The 20996-nt window shown below is 38.8% G+C and overlaps 1 protein-coding gene and 1 long non-coding RNA gene across 11 annotated transcripts in view; one reads left to right on the forward strand and one right to left on the reverse strand.

Moving 5' to 3' along the window:
- The window catches only part of LAMA2 (laminin subunit alpha 2), a 453343-nt gene that overhangs the window by 388378 nt on the left and 43969 nt on the right, over positions 1-20996 (forward strand). For all 10 annotated transcript variants that reach the window (XM_083731000.1, XM_083731002.1, XM_083731004.1 and 7 more), the window contains 5 exons: positions 7281-7397; positions 9181-9363; positions 14410-14564; positions 17747-17890; positions 20161-20294. In XM_083731000.1, the coding sequence (XP_083587126.1) occupies positions 7281-7397; positions 9181-9363; positions 14410-14564; positions 17747-17890; positions 20161-20294 (733 nt within the window). The remainder of the gene's footprint in view (positions 1-7280; positions 7398-9180; positions 9364-14409; positions 14565-17746; positions 17891-20160; positions 20295-20996) is intronic.
- LOC310841059 overlaps positions 20335-20996 on the reverse strand; it is a 52447-nt gene continuing 51785 nt past the window's right edge. Inside the window, exon 3 of the long non-coding RNA XR_014562310.1 lies at positions 20335-20511. This is a non-coding gene — a long non-coding RNA (uncharacterized lncRNA). The remainder of the gene's footprint in view (positions 20512-20996) is intronic.

The following is a 20996-nucleotide window of genomic DNA, read 5'->3' on the forward strand; positions in this document are numbered from 1 at the left end:
GCTATTTAATTATGAATTGCTTCACATGAGACATCTCAAAGCAATTTACACAGAACATACATAAAATCGATTCCCATTCACTACTGGAATAGATATCTCCAGTTAGTATGCTTGTTGGGAAAGGGACAATAGAGAAGGCACCTGTTTGATGCTAGGAGTGTAGGTGCCATCACACTAAAGCATAGCTGTCAACTTTTCCCTTTTTCTTGCGATGAATCCTATTCGGAATAAGGGGATTTCCCTTTAAAAAAGGGAAACGTTGGCAGCTATGCACTAAAGGCCCAATCCCAATACAGTGCACAGCAAACTTCTGATAGGATGACATTTGCAGGATGCTTTCTCCTGCAGAATGCAGTGATTGGTTTGGTATGTAGGAGATGAGACAAACTTTCAGTTATCTGGCTTTGTGCACCAATGCCAGTATCTTGAACCTTGCCCAGTAGCTCATTGGCCGTCAGTGGCATGATAGCTAAATTTCCACCCCAGTGAGCAACTGAGCAATTTTGCGCTGGTTGCAGCTTTTGGATCAGCCTACTGTACACAAATTACAGTCACATCCATTGCTCTGCATTCTGTCTGTTTCCTCTGACTTTGCCCACTTTTTCCTCTGGTCCCACCTACCACTTGCCCATGGTCCCCAGAAGGCTCTTTAGAGGAACCTGCTCAAGATCATCTGGCAAGTCACAACTTCATAAACTGGATTTGATGATGGCTACACAACTAAATCTAATCAAAGTGGCGTATGCTGTATTACAGAAAGCAATTGTATTTTAACATGCATTCATGCATTTTACATCTTTGCATTCAACACCTTCGCCATCACGTTGTTAAGACATTGCTTTTCGTTATGTGAAAAAAATAATTATTTTATTTTTAAAATTACTGCTCCCCCCTTCACTCTCAGTACCAAGGGAAAGTTCTGTCTTTCTAAACCAATCCAATATCACCACAAAGGCATCTTATAAAATTTCAAGTTAAGTACTCCTATATGGTCATGAAGCCCTATTACAGGTTAATTGGAGGGTTATGGAGCTGATTTTTCTTTTTTATTAGACAGTTCTAACAGTGATGAAACTGCTTTGCTGAAACATAAAGCTTTAATGTTTTTTCTCGGTGCTCTATCCTGTGTATATGTTAATATATTGGCACACATTACTCTAACCCTACAGGATCACATTGTGGCCTGGATAGACATTAAGCCAAATTTGAGCCTGAGATTAATTGCTTTTATTTGTTTGTAGCACTTGTTGCTGCATCAGTATGTTGTTAGTGTTATTAACATAATTCCTAAGCCATGGCTTGGCATTTCTAGGTTAGGAAGAGAACACTAAAATAAAAAAAATTACAGAACAAAGTTTCCTTAGAATCCTCCCAAATCCCTATAGGAAGCCCACAACTAAAAGACAAATAATAGAGACTCTGTAAAGAGCTAGTAGGCAGAAGCAGTCATTAGTTTGGAATTTCTCTCTCTGCACTACAGGTAGTACATTAGTTAAAGTAATGAAAACCCGTAAACCACTCAAGTAATATATCCTCCAGGAACTCAGGCCTAGGCTGCGACAGAGATGGGAATGTTTTCTTGCTACATTATGACATCCACCTGATTTGTAGCCAATTACATAAGGTATAAAATGGCTGTTAATCAGGAAAATGCCATATATTACCTCCAAAATTTGCTGAAATAGTCCTTACAGAGCAAAACGTGTGACGGCAGCTATTAAAATGGAGATTTACTCATTTCTCCCTTTTTCTCTCTCTCCCTCTGTGGGGCTGGAAGTCTGAAAGGGGAGAACTGATAGGAAAAGTAGATTCTACAGCTAGCATTTTGCACATACGTGGATTTCAGGCTCCTAGCTATAAGTGACCAAATTCATCTTTCTCTTTGCTTGCTCTATGTCAGAATAAAGGGACGCAAGACATATGTGTAAGGGGAGGGGGTTGTGAATACATATTTTTGAAGATATTTTATTCAGACAGGCTTTTGTCTAAACAATGTTAATTGCAAAATGAAAGCTCAGGAAGTATATTGTATTTGTTAGTGGTCATTCAGATCTAAGCCATTCCTTTTTTTCAGATTATCAATTGATAACTTAATGGGAATTCTATTTTTCAGAACTTCATTTCTAGTGTGCAGGTACTTTGTACTCTACTCAGTGCTTTTTTTTCTAGAAAAATAGGTGCTGGTACTCACCATGAAGTTGTTACAGTAAGTGCCACACTTTTTAACAACAAAAAGATGTACCAGTACTGTTTACCCTTGAGTATCCCCTAAAGAAAAGCACTGAGGTCCCTAATAATGATTAGCACTGCCTTGTAATACGTATTCCTGCAAAGTCACAGGATCTTTGTTATATAATCATCATCTTTGTATATGTTCCTGGATAAATCCCCATAAGCTTTTGGTTTGAATTCCTTTATGACCACAAAAATGTATGGTGTCAGCAAAAAGTGAAGCACTTCCCACCATTAGTCATTGTAACCAAAGCATAGAATTAGAAAAGAATTCAGCAGACTTTGAGGTATATGACTATACTGGTCATTTCCCCCTATTTATCTGAGACTGCATAACACAATTTCCAGATCTCCAAAAGTAGTTCTTCTGAGATGTTTTCTAACAGGGGGTATCCAACTGAGTCATATTTGGAGTAGACCCATTGAAATAAATAGCTAACCAAAGTTGGTTATTGCTAACAGTTCCACTTATTTTAATGGGAATGTTCTTTCTGAGTATTACATAGTTGAATGACACCCAATACCCTAGACATATCTCATTATACTTTTTTGCTGTTTTCTTATAAAGACAACTCAGTTTTAAAGCTATGGGGTGGAAGGAGAGGGAACCAGATAGGATATCCCTCTGCTTTACCGATGTCAGTGCCTAGCATCTGGACTTGCAACTGTTTTGGAGAGCTCTAGGTCACCAAGGCCATGAAATTGGCAGAAGCCTTCTCCCTGAGCCATCTGATGTAGGTACAGGAAAACTCTTTCTTGCATATACTGTCATGAAGGTTATGGGAGAGAAATTCTCATGAGCTATGTATCTTTTACCACTCAGCCCTAAAAATGTCTCTGTGTCAAACTGGTTCTAGGAATCTGGACAGAATGCAGAGTCTGACGTTTGGGCATTCCTACCCTCCTGCTTCAGCGATTCTCCTTATAATTTGCTTAGTTTCAGCAGCAAATATTGCTTTGTTGTGCAAAGTAGACCAAGAAAAACTCATGCTTGCTCTAGGTGGGCCTGTGACGTAATTCCAATGAAAGAGAAATTCTTGAGTCTTCAAAGATGCCTGTCTGCCTCTTAGTCATCTTCCCATTTCTCATTCTTCAGCTGCTTCACAAAAACAGTCAGGGCTCACCTAGGGCCTTCTCCACATCTTCAGTGTAAGCCCCTTGCATTCATAAGTGCACAGGCTAAGCTTCTTCATCCTTGAGTAGAATGTGCCGCCATACATCGCAGTTGCCTCTATTATTCTCATTATCTGCGTTCGATTACTTCCTTACAGACTGCATGCCTGTTCTTCTTAGCATAATGAGTGAGAACTAGCTTAACTTTGTCTAAAAAGCAAGGAAGTACTCAGTCACAAGTAAACTGAATGGATTTCATGCTGTAACTACGGCACAGTGTTTAACTTCACCACAGGTCACTTCAAAATATGACTCTTCAGAATATTTATCACTTGTAGAACAGAGCAGTTTCTTTAAAAATTAATGGTGATTTTCAGAACTTCATCCTCCAGTCTGCATGGAACTCCCTGAGGAAATTTATTTTGCTTTTTTCCCTTCTTAATATTTAGAAAACAATTAAAATGCATTTTGAGATATTAAAGGGGGGAATTTTAAACAGATGGAGTTTGGATATTGGAATTTGGAAGATCCACAGAGATTAAAACTTATTAAAAGTCATAAAAATAGCCTGGCTCAATGGTTGCAGAACTAGAAGTAGTTTTCAGAGCCAGGTGATTCTGAACTGTAAGAATGGAATAATTGGTATAATTTGGACAAGGCACCCAGGAGAGAAGCAGTCAGCATAACAGACATTGACTGAAGAACTACTAAAACTATTACCTGAAATGTATCTGTTATGAAGAAATTATTTTTGAAAGCATTACATAGGTGTTATATATTTTCTTTTGAAATGTCCAACAGATCTTGGAGCAATATTAGAGAATTTTTATTATGAAGTGATTGATAAATATAAATAATAAATGTTTAGGCAATAAATATAAATAATAAATGTTTAGGCAATAAATGACCCTTGGTCTCTTGATTGTCTCTGGTTTCTTATGAAGGGTGGCATATAAATTTTAATAATAATAATAATAATAATAATAATAATAATAATAATAATAGCAGCAGTTTTTTTCAGTCAGAACTCTCAGGTGGGTGCCACTGCCATTCTAAGAGAATGAGGGAGGTGTTCATTGTGAGTTCTGGCACCTCTTTTTCTAGAAAAATAGCACTAATAAAATAATAGGCATTCATCATTTATTATTACTACTACTATTATTACTACTATTACCATTACTATTACCATTACCATTATTTATACCCTGCCCATCTGGCTGGGTTACCCCAGCTACCCTGAGCGGCTTACAGTACATATAAAAACATATAAAACATCAAACATTAAAAACTTCCCAATACTTCAGATATTTGGGTCTTGAGCAATTTAGGGCTTTAAAGCACCAACACCTTAAATTGGGCTTGCAAATGAAAGGAATTTGGACAACTATGGCTGTACCTGATAAAAGTCTATCAGGTTGTGCCCCTACTGAAGCTTCCAAATTGTTTTTCAGGACACCCTATATGTAACATGCTTCAATAATCATGGCAAAAGACATTTTCTTTTACTTTCAGAAAATGTGCAGAGCAACACTGAAGAGCCATGTTTCCTCATTGATTCCACACACACCCGTGTGGTAGATATTTCAGAAGTGAGCTACTAATTCATCAATTGGCAAATCTATTGTGTATCTAAGAGAGACCATTTATTGTCTTTCTAGGAGAGACCATTTTACAGGCCAATTAAGAACGCTTTGTGGCATCACATAATGCAATATATCTCTTATTTAGATGTACCTAGTTACCTTGTATATACAAATGTTTGAATTCTCTGTAATTTGCCACCTATGGCAAACAATCTATACATGATTTATAACTCATTTCCCAGATTTTGCCATCAGTGCAACCCCTATTTTCCAAGGGCAAAATGCCATGTTGCTATAAATGTCTTTCCTCCAATGCTATAGTACCATAACATCCATTTTGATAGGAATAAATAATGAAAAATGTCTCTAAAATGATGCTTCAGCACTAATCAGCATTTTCCTTGCCAAACTACACTCCTGAGTTTCTGACATATGTATTTGCAAATATCCACCAATCTGAGTTGGAACATAGATTTGACAGCCTTAAAAATCATTTTTATGGAAGATGTCCTAGAAAACACCACTGTCATGCAAAACAGCTTGCAAAGACTATTGAATCATACACAAAGGATGACATTAATTTCATCAGTAGTATATTGAATATTCAATTATTGTCCTTGTGGTTTGTAGCAGTTTTTTCCGTTTAAATGGTTATTAGTACATTATTTTATCCACAAATTAGTTTTGCTTTAAAATGTCTCTCTCTCTTCAAGAATTTCTTGAATTTCTTCAGTGGTGTGTGTGTGTGTGTGTGTGAGAGAGAGAGAGAGAGAGAGAGAGAGAGAGAGAGAGAGAATGAGTGCTGCCTCCGGTATTGATCATATTATGGTTAACATGATATCATGGCCTTTCAATGGGTATTACATCTGCAGCAGCTGCATCAAGTCAATGTAATAGGAATTTGGTAAGTAAAACACACTCTTTGTGACTCTACTCTGACCTCATTGATTGTATTTATTCACACACACACCACTAAAGAAATTCAAGAAATTCTGAGGTCACCACAGCAGTTTCATCTATTGATGAGGGCAGAAGATGTTAAGGAAAGTCTCCTGTGTCTTCTATTCAATTTAACCATTATTGAACTGTTGTTCAGCAAGTTTCCTTTTTTAAAAAATGCAGTCCTAGGAATGGTGTGCAATTTGAAATGCAACCATAGGCATATTCTCTAATAATAATGAAAATTCTATAAATACTAGGTATTGTGTTAAACTAATATAAGAAAACCAAGACCTTAGACACAGTGGAAATCCTTGATTTAAATTTCAAAAGTTATGGATTCTATTTCTTTTCTGCAAGAGTTTCACAGAAAACCTTTTGTGCTGCCAAGCTTATGCGGACAATTAAAGAAAAGATCTGTAACTTTCATTTTTGTGTGGTTGCCATCAGATAGATATAAATAAATGTATCAGTAGTTTTAAAAAATAATCAAGTATATAATATTTTTTTATAAGTTATACTTTCAAATCCCTGCTCAGCCATAGATTTTTTTTAAAAAATATATATTTATTACATTTATATCCCACCTTTCCTTCAAGCAGCTCGGAGTGGTGTGCATTGTTCTCCTCCTTCCCACTTTATCCTGACAACAACACTGTGAGGTAGGTTAGACCCAGAGCGATTGGTTGGCCTAGGGAGCTTCATGCCTGAGTGGGAATTTGAACTGTGGTCTTCCAGGCCCTAGTCCAGCACTTTAACCACTACACCACAAAAGGCCCTTGGGTCAGTCATTCTCTCTTTGCCCAGGCTCCTCTATAGTGTGGCTGTGAGTATTAGGGATGGGAGAGAATTTTGATTCAGTTCTCATCTAAAGGTGAATCTACAAAATTCACTCTTCCCGAAACAGTATGCAACCTGAAATGCAGCCATCCTTCAAAATTTGCACTTTCCTGAAATTTGCAATGCAGTTCTCCAGCCAAATTATACGTACGAAACTGTGTGTGCTAGGGTAAAGAACAGAAAGTGCTCATGCTATGAGTGAAGATAACGTGCAAAAATGCGTTACTTAAGGGGAAATGTTTGCAAAAATGTAAATATTTGGCAAAACTGCATACAAGCATGTATATTGGGAGAAATAAATAACCACCTGACTTTTAGTAGACATCTGAAGGCAGCCATGTTTAGGGAAGTTTTTAATGTTTGATGATTTATTGTATTTTTAATATTTTGTTGGAAGCTGTCCAGAGTGGCTGGGGAGACCCAGCTGGATGGCGGGGTATAAATATGTTGTTGTTGTTTGATTTGATTAAGAACCTTTCAGCTTCCTGTTTTCCTGACAACATACATGGTAGATGAAATAAACATAGGCTTCAGAAAACTAAGTCAAATCTTTGTTTTGTGCCCTCTTTGCAGAAAATGAGGATAATCTAAAAGGAATGCAGAATAGGTTGCAAGATGCAGAGGAAAAGAACACAGATCTCCTGAAAGCTTTGAACGACACCTTGGGGAAACTGTCTGCGATTCCTAATGGTAAGTACCATTTCCCACATTGCTTGAATCCAGCCAATCAATTATCATGAAGCGAGTGGGATTCTGTTGTGTGTCTCTGTGTTACCAAACAGCTTGAAAGGAAGTGTTGCAAATGTAGCAAACTTGCCATCAGTAGAGCTAGGCCAGGGGAAATATGTCTCCATGTTGGGAAACTGGGCAATTCTTTTGTCTGCCTCGGGCTTTCCTTTCTGCATGCAATCAACATCTCATTAAGGAGGACAAAGGGCCAAGTACATTCACCCACCACCACCATTGCCCTCTGTTAGTTGGAAGGCAACGGCATGCAGCAGGGAGGCTGATCTACTCCTGCCACCCCAGTTAGACTGCCACTTGCTGGGAATCAGAAGTGGGGAGACTGCAGTTGCTGAAGTATTGACAGACTTGACTGAAATATTTTTCTGATCTCTATTTTTTGACAAGGGATGTATGTATATTATACTTTTTGCTATGTGCCCTCCTGCCTGTGAGCATCTTTGAGGATGCTGGTGTTCTGTCTGCCACAGAAGAAGGAATACTTGGCATTCTCCCCCCCCCCCTTTTTTTGGCTTTGCAGGAGCTGTCACTTTGTCATTCTTATTAGGCCAGTTCTGGAAGTTAATCTTCTTCTTCTTCCAAGGAATGAAAGACAACATAAGCTGGATCTAGACAAAACAAAGAAGTGTTTCAGTTTAATCATTGTAAATTTAAACAGGGAAAACAGGTAGAGAAAAATGGGACTCCACATCGCCATCGGGTGGCACAATATTATATCGTATATAGAATTCATATAAATCACTTTTTCTTTACCAGTCTAGCTGAGCCCATACTGCTAATCCACCGTTTTCCTCTAGCTCATTTTCCCAAAGTACCTCTCCTTCCTATTACCGTAGCAATACAGTACAGAGACTAGCAAACTGTCAAAGAGTAAACGCTCTGTCTAGTTAGGCAAAACTCAAAATTTCCAGAGAAATATCGCAAATCCATAAATGAAGGGAACTGAAATTGACTGAGACTCTTTGCATTCAAAAGATATAAACAGAAGCCAAGATCTGCTGCCAGTATCTATCCATATGGGGCAAACTGGCATGGCTTCATAGGTATGTTGCCATACTTCCTACTGGAAAGAACAATTCTCTGTGGTACAGTATAACACTCGGCATGGTATCTTCAGTGTGCCAAAAAATACTGGATCACAGACTTTTCTGATTTAACAAAGTTGTGATCTAATTAAACTAGCTCACAAGCATCTGTGCTCTTTCCTTTGCCAGTGCAGGTGACAGGGTTTGGCGGGGGGACTATGAAATCATGCTCAGAAGCTGGCTCCTGTGAAAATTGTATGTCCAAATTTGTATAATATGCAAGTTTAGATTTCAGACATAATTCATATAGGTACCATGGTAGTTCAGTTAATAGGCATTTGTAGTCCTCTCATTTCATAAAAACACAGGGCTCCATTCCGCTGACAGTTTTTTCCTTCACAAGATATTTAGCTGGGACATTGCTAGCGATATCTGACAGCAACACGTACTGACAGGATATTACTGAAGTTTGTTGAGAAATCACATGCAGGTTGCATGATAGTAGGATCTGGCTAATATATGGCATGCTCCTTTACATTAGGTGAGAAAATAACTATATTTTTAATGGTTTAGGTTTCCATATCTAACCAATGATTTTGCCCTTTGTAACTACATCAAGGGGAATGGCCTTGCGTCAGTGATAGAGCACGTCTGTGCATACAATACGTACAAGTCTCTCATGCCCACCTACCTCCCATTTACAGACACAGCAGCCAAGGTACAAGCTGTCAAAGACAAAGCCAAGCAAGCAAATGATACTGCGAATGACGTCCTGGCTAGAATCAGAGATCTCAATGAAAATCTCCTTGGCTTAAAAGACAACTACAGAAAACTGGCTGAGGATGCAGCCAAGACAAATGCTGTGGTGAAAGATCCCACCAAAAACAGTAAGAGCATATTTTTTCATACCCACTATTGTTTGTTCGTGTACTTCTGTAGCTATGAAAGGCTTCCTTCCCCTCCCTAACTCTGTATATGATTTAAAGCATATAAGTTCAAGTGCTGTTATTACAGACGGCAACCACTTTTCATGGGGGTTCCATACCTGCACACATGTTGGTGGAGCATGCATAAGCCTGCCCCTGTTCTTCCCTCTTCCAGGTCCTAAAGGACACACATCAATTGGACACACGCAGAATAGTGTCTGCTTTTACATGCTTACTAAATTATCAATGGAAAAACACAAATTAATTGATGGTGCTGTTTGTTTGTTTGTTTGTTTTATTTTTATGAGACCTTCCCAACAATAGTCAATTTGTTTCTCCATATCTCATTGCTGTTTTTATTTTTCAAATAGCACAACCTTTCCCAACTTGGTGCCCTCCAGATGTTTTGGACATCAACTCTCATCAGCCTCAGCAAGCGCAGGCATTCAGGCAGGGAGTAATGGAAGTTATAGGCCAAAACCTCTGGAAAGCAGCAGGTTAGGGAAGGTTTACATAGCAAATAATTGGCAGCAGGTTTTCTAGAATCCATTCTTTTGGTTCTTAAAACATCTCCATTAAGATTAAGAACTCTAGCGCTGCATTTAAAAAACAAAGAAGTCCTTGAAAGATCATTTCTAGTACAGTAGAAATAACGACAAGCTTTCGTAGTATGAACATGTCAGCTTGGTCAATGAGCTAACCTTTAAAGGGGGAAGCATGAGAGAAGAATTTAATAAAGCTGTCTTTTGGTTGTAGGAAATGTAATATAGCCTCTTGGGTAATATAGCTGTGTTAAGAGTATATTTTATGCTGATCCCTTAGTTATTATATTCACAGAGTAGCCCTGTGTTGCATGGTAGGAGAATTGAGCAAGAACGTCTCCAGCACAGTCGAGTGACCTCTAGCATTGCAATGACACAGAAAATGAATAGTCATTTCCATTGAAGGTCCTTAAATAGTCACAGTGGAAGAACTTAGACGTGTTTAAATCACATACCTTCTGAGGTATTATGTACATGAACTCTGTCCTATATTCCTTCCATAAAGTCTCAGTTCTGCATTTGAAAATGCAAAAAAAAAATAAAAAACCCAGTCTTCATTTTTGGGTTGAATCTAGGAATAGACAGTTCAGTCTATAGCTAGTCCATGCCAATTTTGCATACGTTTATGTGTAAGTTCATTCTGTTCCACGTCTCCATTAATGTGCAATTTAGGGGGGAAATCCATATGAAAATTCACGTTTAAGTGTGTATTTAAATATGTAGCTAACTGTAGATAACTACAGTTATAAAGCAATAATTTTGCTTTATCTCAGTGTATGCCTTTCTAAGTGTAGTTATATTAGAACAGGAATGCTCCTCAGATTCTCATGGCTGTCCTTCCTCCTCCTCACTTTTCCTACTCAAATTCACTCCTCTTTCCAGCGCTACCTACACTGAACATTAAATCTGTGCCACCTACACCACAGTAGGCAAGAATTTATAACCCAACCAAGTTAAATTAAAACTATCATTAGCACTCAGCTTGGTACAGACCTTCAGCTGCCATCTTAATTCCATTTGCTTGGGACTGAGCCCCACTGAATTCAGTAAGACTTATTTCTGATTAGACATGATTAGGATTGCTTTGTAAAGTAATGAAAAGGAAAAGGTGAGATTTGAACAGGAAAGGCAAGACAAGGAGGAGGAGGACAAAAGGTGCCATAATCAAAGGAAATGGGAGAGGAAGGGGCCGGGACTTGTGAGACTGGAAATGCTTCATCTGCATTGAGCTATTATCACATGAAGTACACTTACATTTACTCTGTTGATTGTTCTCCAGTGGCAATATATCTAGAGGACCTAATGTGGGCACCTGAAACTGGAGAAAATTCTCCACTTCTGCCAAATCTGCAGTACACTGTGTGCTAAGCTGTGAATTCTTCCAGTTTTCTGTTCAGTAATCCATTTTATTGTGTTGTTGTTTGTTGTTTCGAATCTACTGTCTTACAAGTTTTCTTTCTTCTTCTTTTTTTAAAATCTCCAAAACTTGTCTGCAGAAATCAGTACGTATAAGGTTCTAATTTTATTATTCTTTCTAGCCTTTCCCCTTCCGCTGTGCCCATATGCTTCATTCATTTTCTCAAATACACTTGCATGGTACCTATGCAAGTTGCTGCGCTATAACGCCTTACTATTTAGCCTAGTCAATGTTCCAACATTGACACTAACACTGTTATTCATACCAGGAAAGGGATACACCTCACAACCAGTTCTGATGCTACGAGCCCATACTTAGCGTCTTAAAGCCATAAGAGAGAAATTGAGCAAAGAATGGCAGGAGGCAAAAGTTGTCATTTTATTGAAAGGTCATACGGAGTCAAGACTCCTGGAAGGTGCAGTTCTCCTTCAGATGCTCTGCATGTTCCAACAAGTGAGATTCTGAAAACTTGTTACTTCTGTCATTTTTCACTTGCTTTTTTTCATCTATTGTATCTTGAAGATGAGTGTGCAAAAACATACTGCAACCAGCTCTCCAAAGAAGCTGACAGTAACTTAGTGTTTCTTTCTTTATGGACCTGAAATGGAGGTCTGATAGTATAGAAATTGATGTCACAGGACTAGGTATAGGGTAGAAACTAAATTCAGTTTACATTTAAAGCTGAATTTCTCAAATTCACACTTACCAGTGTACAATATAAGAACCAAAACACAGCCATCCTTCAAAGTTCACATGAAAAATTTGTGGAGCACTTCTCTGATCATTGTTTACAAAATGTATATACTGGGGAAAATGTGTATGAAAATGAATATTTAGTGGAAATAGCATATAAAGTACACGCTAGATGAAAATTATTTGCAAAGCCGTACATTACTCAGAACTACAGACAAAAATGTGTTCATTAGCAGAAATTCAGACTAAAATGCTGAAGAATTTTCATGAAGAATTGAAGGGAAATAGCTTCAAAACCCTGGAGAACTGAACTTAAGATTGTAAGAATGAGAAACTGAGGGAATCAGAATTGACCGGCCCCACCATCCCTAGCAAGGAACCAGAAATACGTTGACATTAGGCTCTTGGGTCACAATGAAAGCCACTGACTGTTCCATTTTGAAAGGATTAGACAAATTCACATGGAATGTGTCTGTCAGTGTCCATGACAGATGAATGAAACTTCCTACTGTACCTCTGAAAACCAGATACCTGAAGAGAAGCCACAGCAGATTGCTATTGTCATTATATTCTGTCTGCAGACTTCCAGAGACACCTTGGTCTCATCGAGCAAACCAGTGCTCATAAATTCCCTTCACATTGATGGTTGATATAGCCTGTCCACAGACAAATTAAGAAAATGCTTGTAATGGCACTACAAATTCAGTGTAATTTTTTTGTGGTGATTGTATTATGTAACTAGAACCCGGTAATTGTTATAAGTTTTATTACACACACACACACACACACACACATATATATATATATATATATATATATATATATATATGAGGGACACGGGTGGCGCTGTGGGTTAAACCACAGAGCCTAGGGCTTGCCGATCAGAAGGTTGGCGGTTCGAATCCCTGTGATGGGGTGAGCTCCCATTGCTCAGTCCCTGCTCCTGCCAACCTAGCAGTTCAAAAGCACGTCAAAGTACAAGTAGATAAATAGGTACTGCTCCGGCGGGAAGGTAAACGGTGTTTCTGTGTGCTGCTCTGGTTCGCCAGAAGCGGCTTAGTCATGCTGGCCACATGTATACCGGCTCCCTCGGCCAATAAAGCAAGATGAGCGCCACAACCCTAGAGTCAGCCACGACTGGACCTAATGGTCAGGAATCCCTTTACCATATATATAGCAAAACACACACACAATACAAAACAAAACAAACAAAAAATCCCTTTACACATTAAACACACGAAGAGGGTTCAGCACGTAGAAAAGACTATTGGTCTCACTCCCCATGCAATATGGGCATCTAAGCAGGAAAGCCTATGCTTGCAGATCTCTACACTTCCATGTTAGCTGGAATCCTGAGTGACTGGGGGTGGTCATGTGGTTTACACTTTATAATATTAAGAGCTAGTGAAAAAAAACAAGTGTGGGCTACCAGCCTTTACCAGATTTAACAAATATGAAAAGTCCTGAGACATGGGTCCTCATATTTGGAGTTAGACAATTATTTTCTTCTTCTAATTTATGACTATGTAACTAATGAGTGCTAATTTGTTTCCTAACTAATGAAAACTAATGAGCTACCATTTTAGTACAAAATGCTTCCATTAAATCAAGACTAAAGGCAAACTCTGGAACCCTGAGCTGTCCATACTGTGACCTCTAAGCTCTAACTTTTCCATGCCACAGGATCTCAGTTAACCTCAAAAAAAAAAAAACCCACAAAAAGCAACCCTGTAACTTCAGACCCAAAGCACTCTTTTGAATATTTCTCCTTTGCACCTATTTGGCCAATCAAGCTCTAAAATTATTGTTGCAATTATTTGGCATCTTTTTAAAAAATGTTATCAGTATATATATTTTTCTGGGCTTTTCAAACACTTAAATCCCAAATGAATAAAGCATGATTTATTTATCTGAAAATTAGCATGCACGCCTTCACTGTAGCTACTTTACATTGCTTCTGAATTGAGAAACTATGGGTTAATCATGGACTGCAAGTGACAATATAAAACCACACCAGGAGTCTAAGATTAAGCCACAATTTCCAATTACACATAGGATGAAATAAGTTTGTTAAAACAATCATGATACAGACCTTGGCTGGCACATGAAAGGTGTGTGCATATGCACAACACTCATTCCTGGATTAATCATCCACAGTTTATAACAAACAAGTCCCATCCCCAATAAAAATAAAGATTTTTTTAAAAAAAATAAAAAATCTAAAAAATCCACAGTTTATATAAAATAGGATTGTTATATTCAAACTGGCCCAGAGTGTTCTCAAGTGTTCTCAAACTCATGGTGTTTGAAACCAATTTCTCACACTGTTTCTGGTTGTGTGTTTTTTACATGAAGTTGCTGATGCAGAAGACACTGTTAAAAACCTGGAAGAGGAAGCAGATCGACTGATGGATAAACTCAAACCAATCAAACAACTTCAAGATAACCTAGGGAAAAACATCTCTCAGATTAAAGAACTGATAAATCAAGCCAGGAAGCAAGCCAATTCCGTAAGCCTTTCTAATAGCTTATTCTAATTCTTTAACTATCTTATTTCATTCATACAGAGATCTCAGAAGGGATAAGAAGGGCTGAAAATAAGGATGCTGGTAACAAAGCTCACAAAAACTGGGTGGACTCATGTTGTGCTTTAGCTTACTTGAGAATTGGTAATCTAAGGGTTAGCAATGTAGGATCCATTTCCTAGTCATATTGGTAAAACAGGAATGAAGGAACTACACATAATGTTTGTGTAACCCACTAGCATTCCTCTAGCTGCAGGAGGAGTGGGGTGGTTTGAATCTGAATTGACAGCAGACCCTCCTATCTGGTTGCACTTGCCCAACCCTACATTGTAGTAATAAAAGAGGTTTCCTCATGCCCAAGTAGGGGAGGCAATTACCATGACATAACCAGTAAATGTTCACTTGGTCTTGGAAGGAGTCCGCAACTTTAAGGGTGGAATTCAACATTGCATTAAGGAGATTGTTCCATCAGTGCAAGCTCCCCTTTCCACATGCTGTTCTGGGGCGTTCTTTGGATGCTCCAGAGGCGACATGGGGGCATGAGGGCCTGTTAGTAGAGGAGAGAGTCAAGTCCCCTTGTACTAGCAGAACTCTCAGCACTTGTTCCTGTTAGCTGCTCTGTTGAATCAATCCCTTACGTTTTACAGTATCTGTATCGATCGTCCATAATGGGATCCTACAACACAACAACCAGAAACTCAAACAACTTTCTTCTCCTCATGGCTCATGTTCACATGATTAAATGTGGTATCTACCTGGTCTGTCATTAAACTGAAGCTCATTGTTCCGCTTTCTTTGGAGCATCACTCTGTCACAGTCACTGTGGTTAAGCTACTATGATGTCACATTGGTAAAAAAGTAGTGCTGTAATTACAGATGGACATCGAGACCAAACATTCCCCATTGGATGCATGGACCTTTTTCCAGTAATGGAGTGGTTTAGGCCTTGTTCACACAGACCTCTGTGTGCTTGTTGTGCAGAGGTGCTGGGATTACGGTCATCATCCCGAGAGTATCTGTTGATGTGCAGCAAGCACATTATAACTTTTGAATTCACACTTGATCAGTGCATTGAGCATGAACAGTGAGCAAAGTTGGAAATGATATGTCAGTTTATATTTAATGACAAATACTAATCAATAAAATCATGTATTATAATAATGCTGTATGATGAATATATTGCTCAAGTGTTTCCATTAATCATCCTAACAAAACAAAAAGGCCCCATTACGGCAAGACATAGAAATTTTCTTATCAGCAGGCATTGCTGCTATATATGGAACCTGACAGCATCTTTGCAGAACCACCAAGAATATTAAATTGGGTTGCTTTCCCATTTTCCTGATTTTCTTCACCTTGTGTCCTCGGGTTAAGAGCATCATTTTCTAGCCTCATTACTGAGTCCCGAATCTGTCTTCCCAGTGTAATTACATTTTAAACTCTGGGATCAGCTGGTAACGCTAAACTTATTTGCCATATGACCCACAAGAATCTGTAAAGAAAATCCTTAGAGAAGAATGTTTAGCCAGCTCCTGTTTAATTCAAGTCAAAGCATCATGCTGCCTGCAGGAGAAATACAAAAATAAATGTATGTAGTATAATGCTGATAAAACAGCACCTTCTATATATAAATGATTCTTCATGCAAATAGAGGCGAGGCAACCGATTATTTCTTCCACCTCTTGAAATAATTTTCATGCCTAGGTTTTAAAGCTATTTTCATTACGTTTATCATTTCTCTGAGGAGGCATTCCAACTATTCCTCACTGTGTGGTTGGAAAGCCCAAAATGATGTGGTGGTTTAGCAATTCAATGTCAGTGGCATTTTAGTCATGCCAAAAGTTTTAAAACACATCATCTAGTGAATTTTGAATACGACTATGTGTGACACCTACAACATCTTTAAAAATCTCATTACTATCTAAAATATGGCTCAGTTATTATTCATTTAGGTATGTGAGGCTCTGGCAAATCCATATGACACTGCACAGAATGAAAGAGACTTAACCTCAATGTAAAAAATAAATAAAGCAATATAATATATTACATTTTTACCTAAATGGTCCCACATTGGACATCTCCTTGCTTTCTTTCTTCTTTTTTGTACCTAATATAGAATCATGTAGCTAGTTCACACATGCTACAAAAGGAGGCTTTTTTATACACTCTCATCATATGGCCCTCCTGATGTTGCTGGAATACAGCTCCCATCATGCCTGACCATTGGCTATGCTGGTTTTGGTTGATGGGATTTTGAGTCCCAACAACATCTGAGCCAGGTTCTCTATCCCTCATGTACACAGTTACACAGCCACATAGTCATATTAAAGTTGAGAAGAGGACACACAGGAAAAATGGCAGCTGTTTTCACAATTCCATAATCATCAGGTTTTTTAAAAAAAAAATTGAAAAGGGTAAGGAAAACACACTTGCCTAATTTTCCACAAATATGGATATGATACTAATTTGTGCCCTCGCCAAAATGTATTTCTATTTCATAAACTTGAAAAACAAAATAGAATTGTTTACATTCTTATTTGTTTTGGTAACTAGATTCCATAAGCTCAGTAAAGCAAATGGTCCAGGACTTTATTGAGTCTTTTATTATACTCACATAAATGCCATGGCAATAATATTGTAAGCACCAAGTGAACTCTTAATGAATATTAGATAATTAGTTTTAAGAGCTGCAAGAGATCCTCTGAGATGGAACTAGCAACTGACAGTAGAACTAAAATACATGAATGTCTTCCGTAATGCAAACAGAACACAGGAGAGAAGAATGCATTCAAAATAAGGCAGCCTATAGACCACACATCCCACATAGGCTGTATTCATTGTTACCCTTGTGGGTTCATTAGCAACCATTTCTGAATATATTCAACCCATGACCCTTGTTCATGGTCACATATCCTAGTTAATTCTTACTGCAAAATAATTGCCAGTATATGACCTGTAATCCAAACCCAGTTTTTAGGAAGTAGATTGCAATTTATTCCATCAGTTTAAACTTCAAGGGAGCATATGATTGAAAAGTGACGAAAATGAGTCCGCTGCATGTATTTGTGGATACCTAACTGTTACACTGGCGGTAATGAGCTGTATAACCTGAGTTCTCTCTCCTGATTCCCCCCTCCCAACTTTTCTTTCTTCTGTTTCCATTGAAGATTAAAGTATCTGTGGCTTCTGGAGGCAACTGCATTCGTACATACAAACCAGAGATAAAGAAAGGAAGCTACAACACTGTCATTCTCAATGTAAAGACAACAGTGGCCGACAATCTGCTTTTTTACCTTGGAAGTAACAGATTTGTAAGTCTGCATTAGTTTTCCTTTGGGGAAATTTTAATCCGATCTGTACACCTGTAGCAAATGTCAATGTAAATTAAGGCACAGTGGAAGGGCAGGGAAACTAAGGTTAACTAAATAATTGTAATTTGCCGTAAAGCAAACAGAGATCAAAAGGACTGTCTTTTAACCATGTGAAACGGATTTATAAATTACACAGCTGGTTGATGTACGTTGGGATTGTACCAGAAAAAGCTCACTGTGTAGGGCTCAGTCACTATTCTCTGATTATTGCTTATGGGAAGTGGGAGGGGCCAAGGCAGTGAGGTCACTGTGATGCAAATTCACCTGCAGGAGGATCAGATGGTCTCTGCTGGTTCATTTGCACTGCACCAGCCTCCACATCTCACCCATCACCCTCCTGGTAAGAAAAAGTAAGCCGCTTGATGAGAACAACCTTAAGAATGCAATTCTATACATATCTACTCAAAAGCAATTCCTACTGAGTTCCCTACTGGGATTTACTCCCAGATAAGTGTGCATAAGACTTATGCAGCCTAAGGTTATAAAAGCTGAGTCAAAAGAGTAAAGTTATCTTGCAATTATTATTTTTTTCTATCAGCCAGGAAAAAGATGGCTGGCGAAAGACTGACTGGGAAGGAAATATAAGAAAGAAAGGATCCAGCAATCCCCTGCTGCATGCAGCACTTTAGATGACCCGCCCAGCCCCTTTTTCATAGGAAATCATCATGGGAGGTCCAGAGAGGCCCAGGACACAGTTTTTGAGCCCTCTGCTGTAATGAATATTGTCAGAGCCACCCGAGGTCCCAGCTCACAAGAGACCAAAATCCAGTCCAAGTTATATACAAAAGGTTTTATTGAAGAACATTGTTGTCGTTACATCCAAGCTCCGTGGCTCCGCATCTGTTACCCTTAGATGTTTGAAGTCCCCTCTGAGTCAGTCCCGCCCCTGCACCAGCTTAAGAGGCTTGTACTGCTCCACCTTTTCCTCTCCTTCCTTTTCCGCAGGGTCTTCCTGCCCCCCTGTGCTCCCTCCCTTCGGGACTCCCCCGAGGCTGAGTCTTCTGACGCCTGCTCCCCCCTCCTTCGTGCTTTGGGACCAGGCTCCTCCTCAGGGCTCTTCTCATTTCCGCGCGCCTCCACATTTGAACTTGGCGCGCGTACGTTGCCTCTGACCTTCCTTTCGACCGTTACGCTACTCTCTGTACTACACTCCTCCCCTTCCGGCAGGACGTTCTGCTCCGAACTCCTTCCCCTCTCTGCTCCCTGTTCTGCTCCTTCTGACACACTGGTAACTCCACCCCCTTCACTCCATTCTGATGGAGAGGCCGGTCCCGACCTCCAACCCCCACTGGGGATTCCCTCTTCGTTCCCCTGCTTCTGACTGCTTCCCTCTCTACTGCCCCTTGGCCTGACCAGGGGGGCTCCCTTTTGGGAATCCTCGGATTCACTTGACGGACTCACTGACAACCTCGGGTCATCGTCGTCCTCTTCCTCGTCACCCTGGGACCCCTCCCCCTCGCTCTCTGTCCCTGAAACCCTGACAAATATAAAAAAAAACATGGCACAAAGAAAAAAATAAGACACCCCCAAAAAAATAAGACACACCCAAAAAAAGAAAGGGAAACATAATTTGAATGTTTATTTATCAGATGCTTTACTGGCCTTTTTCTGTACAAATGCACTAATTTGCATCTCATCAATAGTAATTACTGTTATATTAGTATAATAATAATAATAATAATAATAATAATAATAATAATAAATTTTATTTATATCCCACCCTCCCCAACCGGAGCTGGGTTCAGAGTGGCTAACAGCAGAAAATATATTAGTATTTACTGTTATAGTAGTATATTGCTATTATATTATAATAGTATTTACTATCGATGTAGAACGTGCTTAGTCCTGAGTTATATCTGCACTGATAGGTTGTAGCTATTATTTTCGCTATATGTTCAAATAAGCCAATATTTGAAATAAGCCCATGAAGAGGAAAAATACATGTTCATGCTATAATTAGAGTAATTCACAAAAATGATGTGTAAATTGTGATAAGTAAATCTCCAAAAGGAAAATTAAGGATTTTTAAAGATTATTCCAACTCAAGTGATGGTGGCTCATTGTCCTCCACTCACAACTTTCTTATTTTCATTATTTTACTAATTCTCTTACTTGCCTTGCCTTTTTGTTACTGTCTCTGCTCTCAAGTAGCTTTGTTATTATTTCTCTAATTATGTTGAATTTTTTTTAATGAAATGTCTTTTTTGTAGACTGACTTTTTGGCCATCGAAATGCGTAAAGGCAAAGTGGATTTCCTGTGGGATGTGGGATCCGGTGTTGGACGGGTTGAATATCCAGATCTGACAATTGACGACGGATTTTGGTACCGAATTGAAGCATCAAGGCAAGTACTCGCTTTTTCCATACAAGTCTCATCACAAACACACACACCCTTTGTATTAGGATATAAAGTGAAGATGCCATGCTTCAATTTCATTTGCTCCTGAGATTAAATCTTTCCTGGTTAGAAGCAGGACGTTTTCAGCAGTGGTACTACCATCAGTGGTACTACTACCACAACTTCTTCTTTCCCAAGGGCTTCGGCCATAGTTTATCACTTCCTGTGGGTTAAAAAGTACTAAATTATTTAGGTAGGTTTTTTTTCTGAATTGATGGCCAGTAACGTTCTGTTGATACATGAATCAACATTGCCTCGGCTTTTATAATGTCTAGATACTGTTGTCTTGTGTAATGGTTCATGCCACATGCATTCTTTGTCAGGAGCATCGTTATTATAAAATGTAATGCAAACCCGACTAAGACTCTTAAGAATGCACAAGTTTTTATGCAGTTTAACCATGACCACATCCAAGATCAGGGCTTTGAACCTTACCCTCCCGTAAATCTTTCTGGCCCTTCTCCCCCAAAAGATTGTGCCAGCAGTGGGCATGAACATGATGGGACATACTTAATCTATCACAGAAGATTATATAATGCAGTGATTGCAGCATATATAGTATATAATTCTGACCTTATTTTCTTTGAATATCATACCCTGATAGAGTAATTCTGAAACAGAAGTGTGGAACCCATGTTTTATGGGGGC

Source organism: Podarcis gaigeae (assembly GCF_964106915.1).
Source record: "Podarcis gaigeae genome assembly, chromosome: 3".
In the NCBI taxonomy this organism is placed as follows: Eukaryota; Metazoa; Chordata; class Lepidosauria; order Squamata; family Lacertidae; genus Podarcis; species Podarcis gaigeae.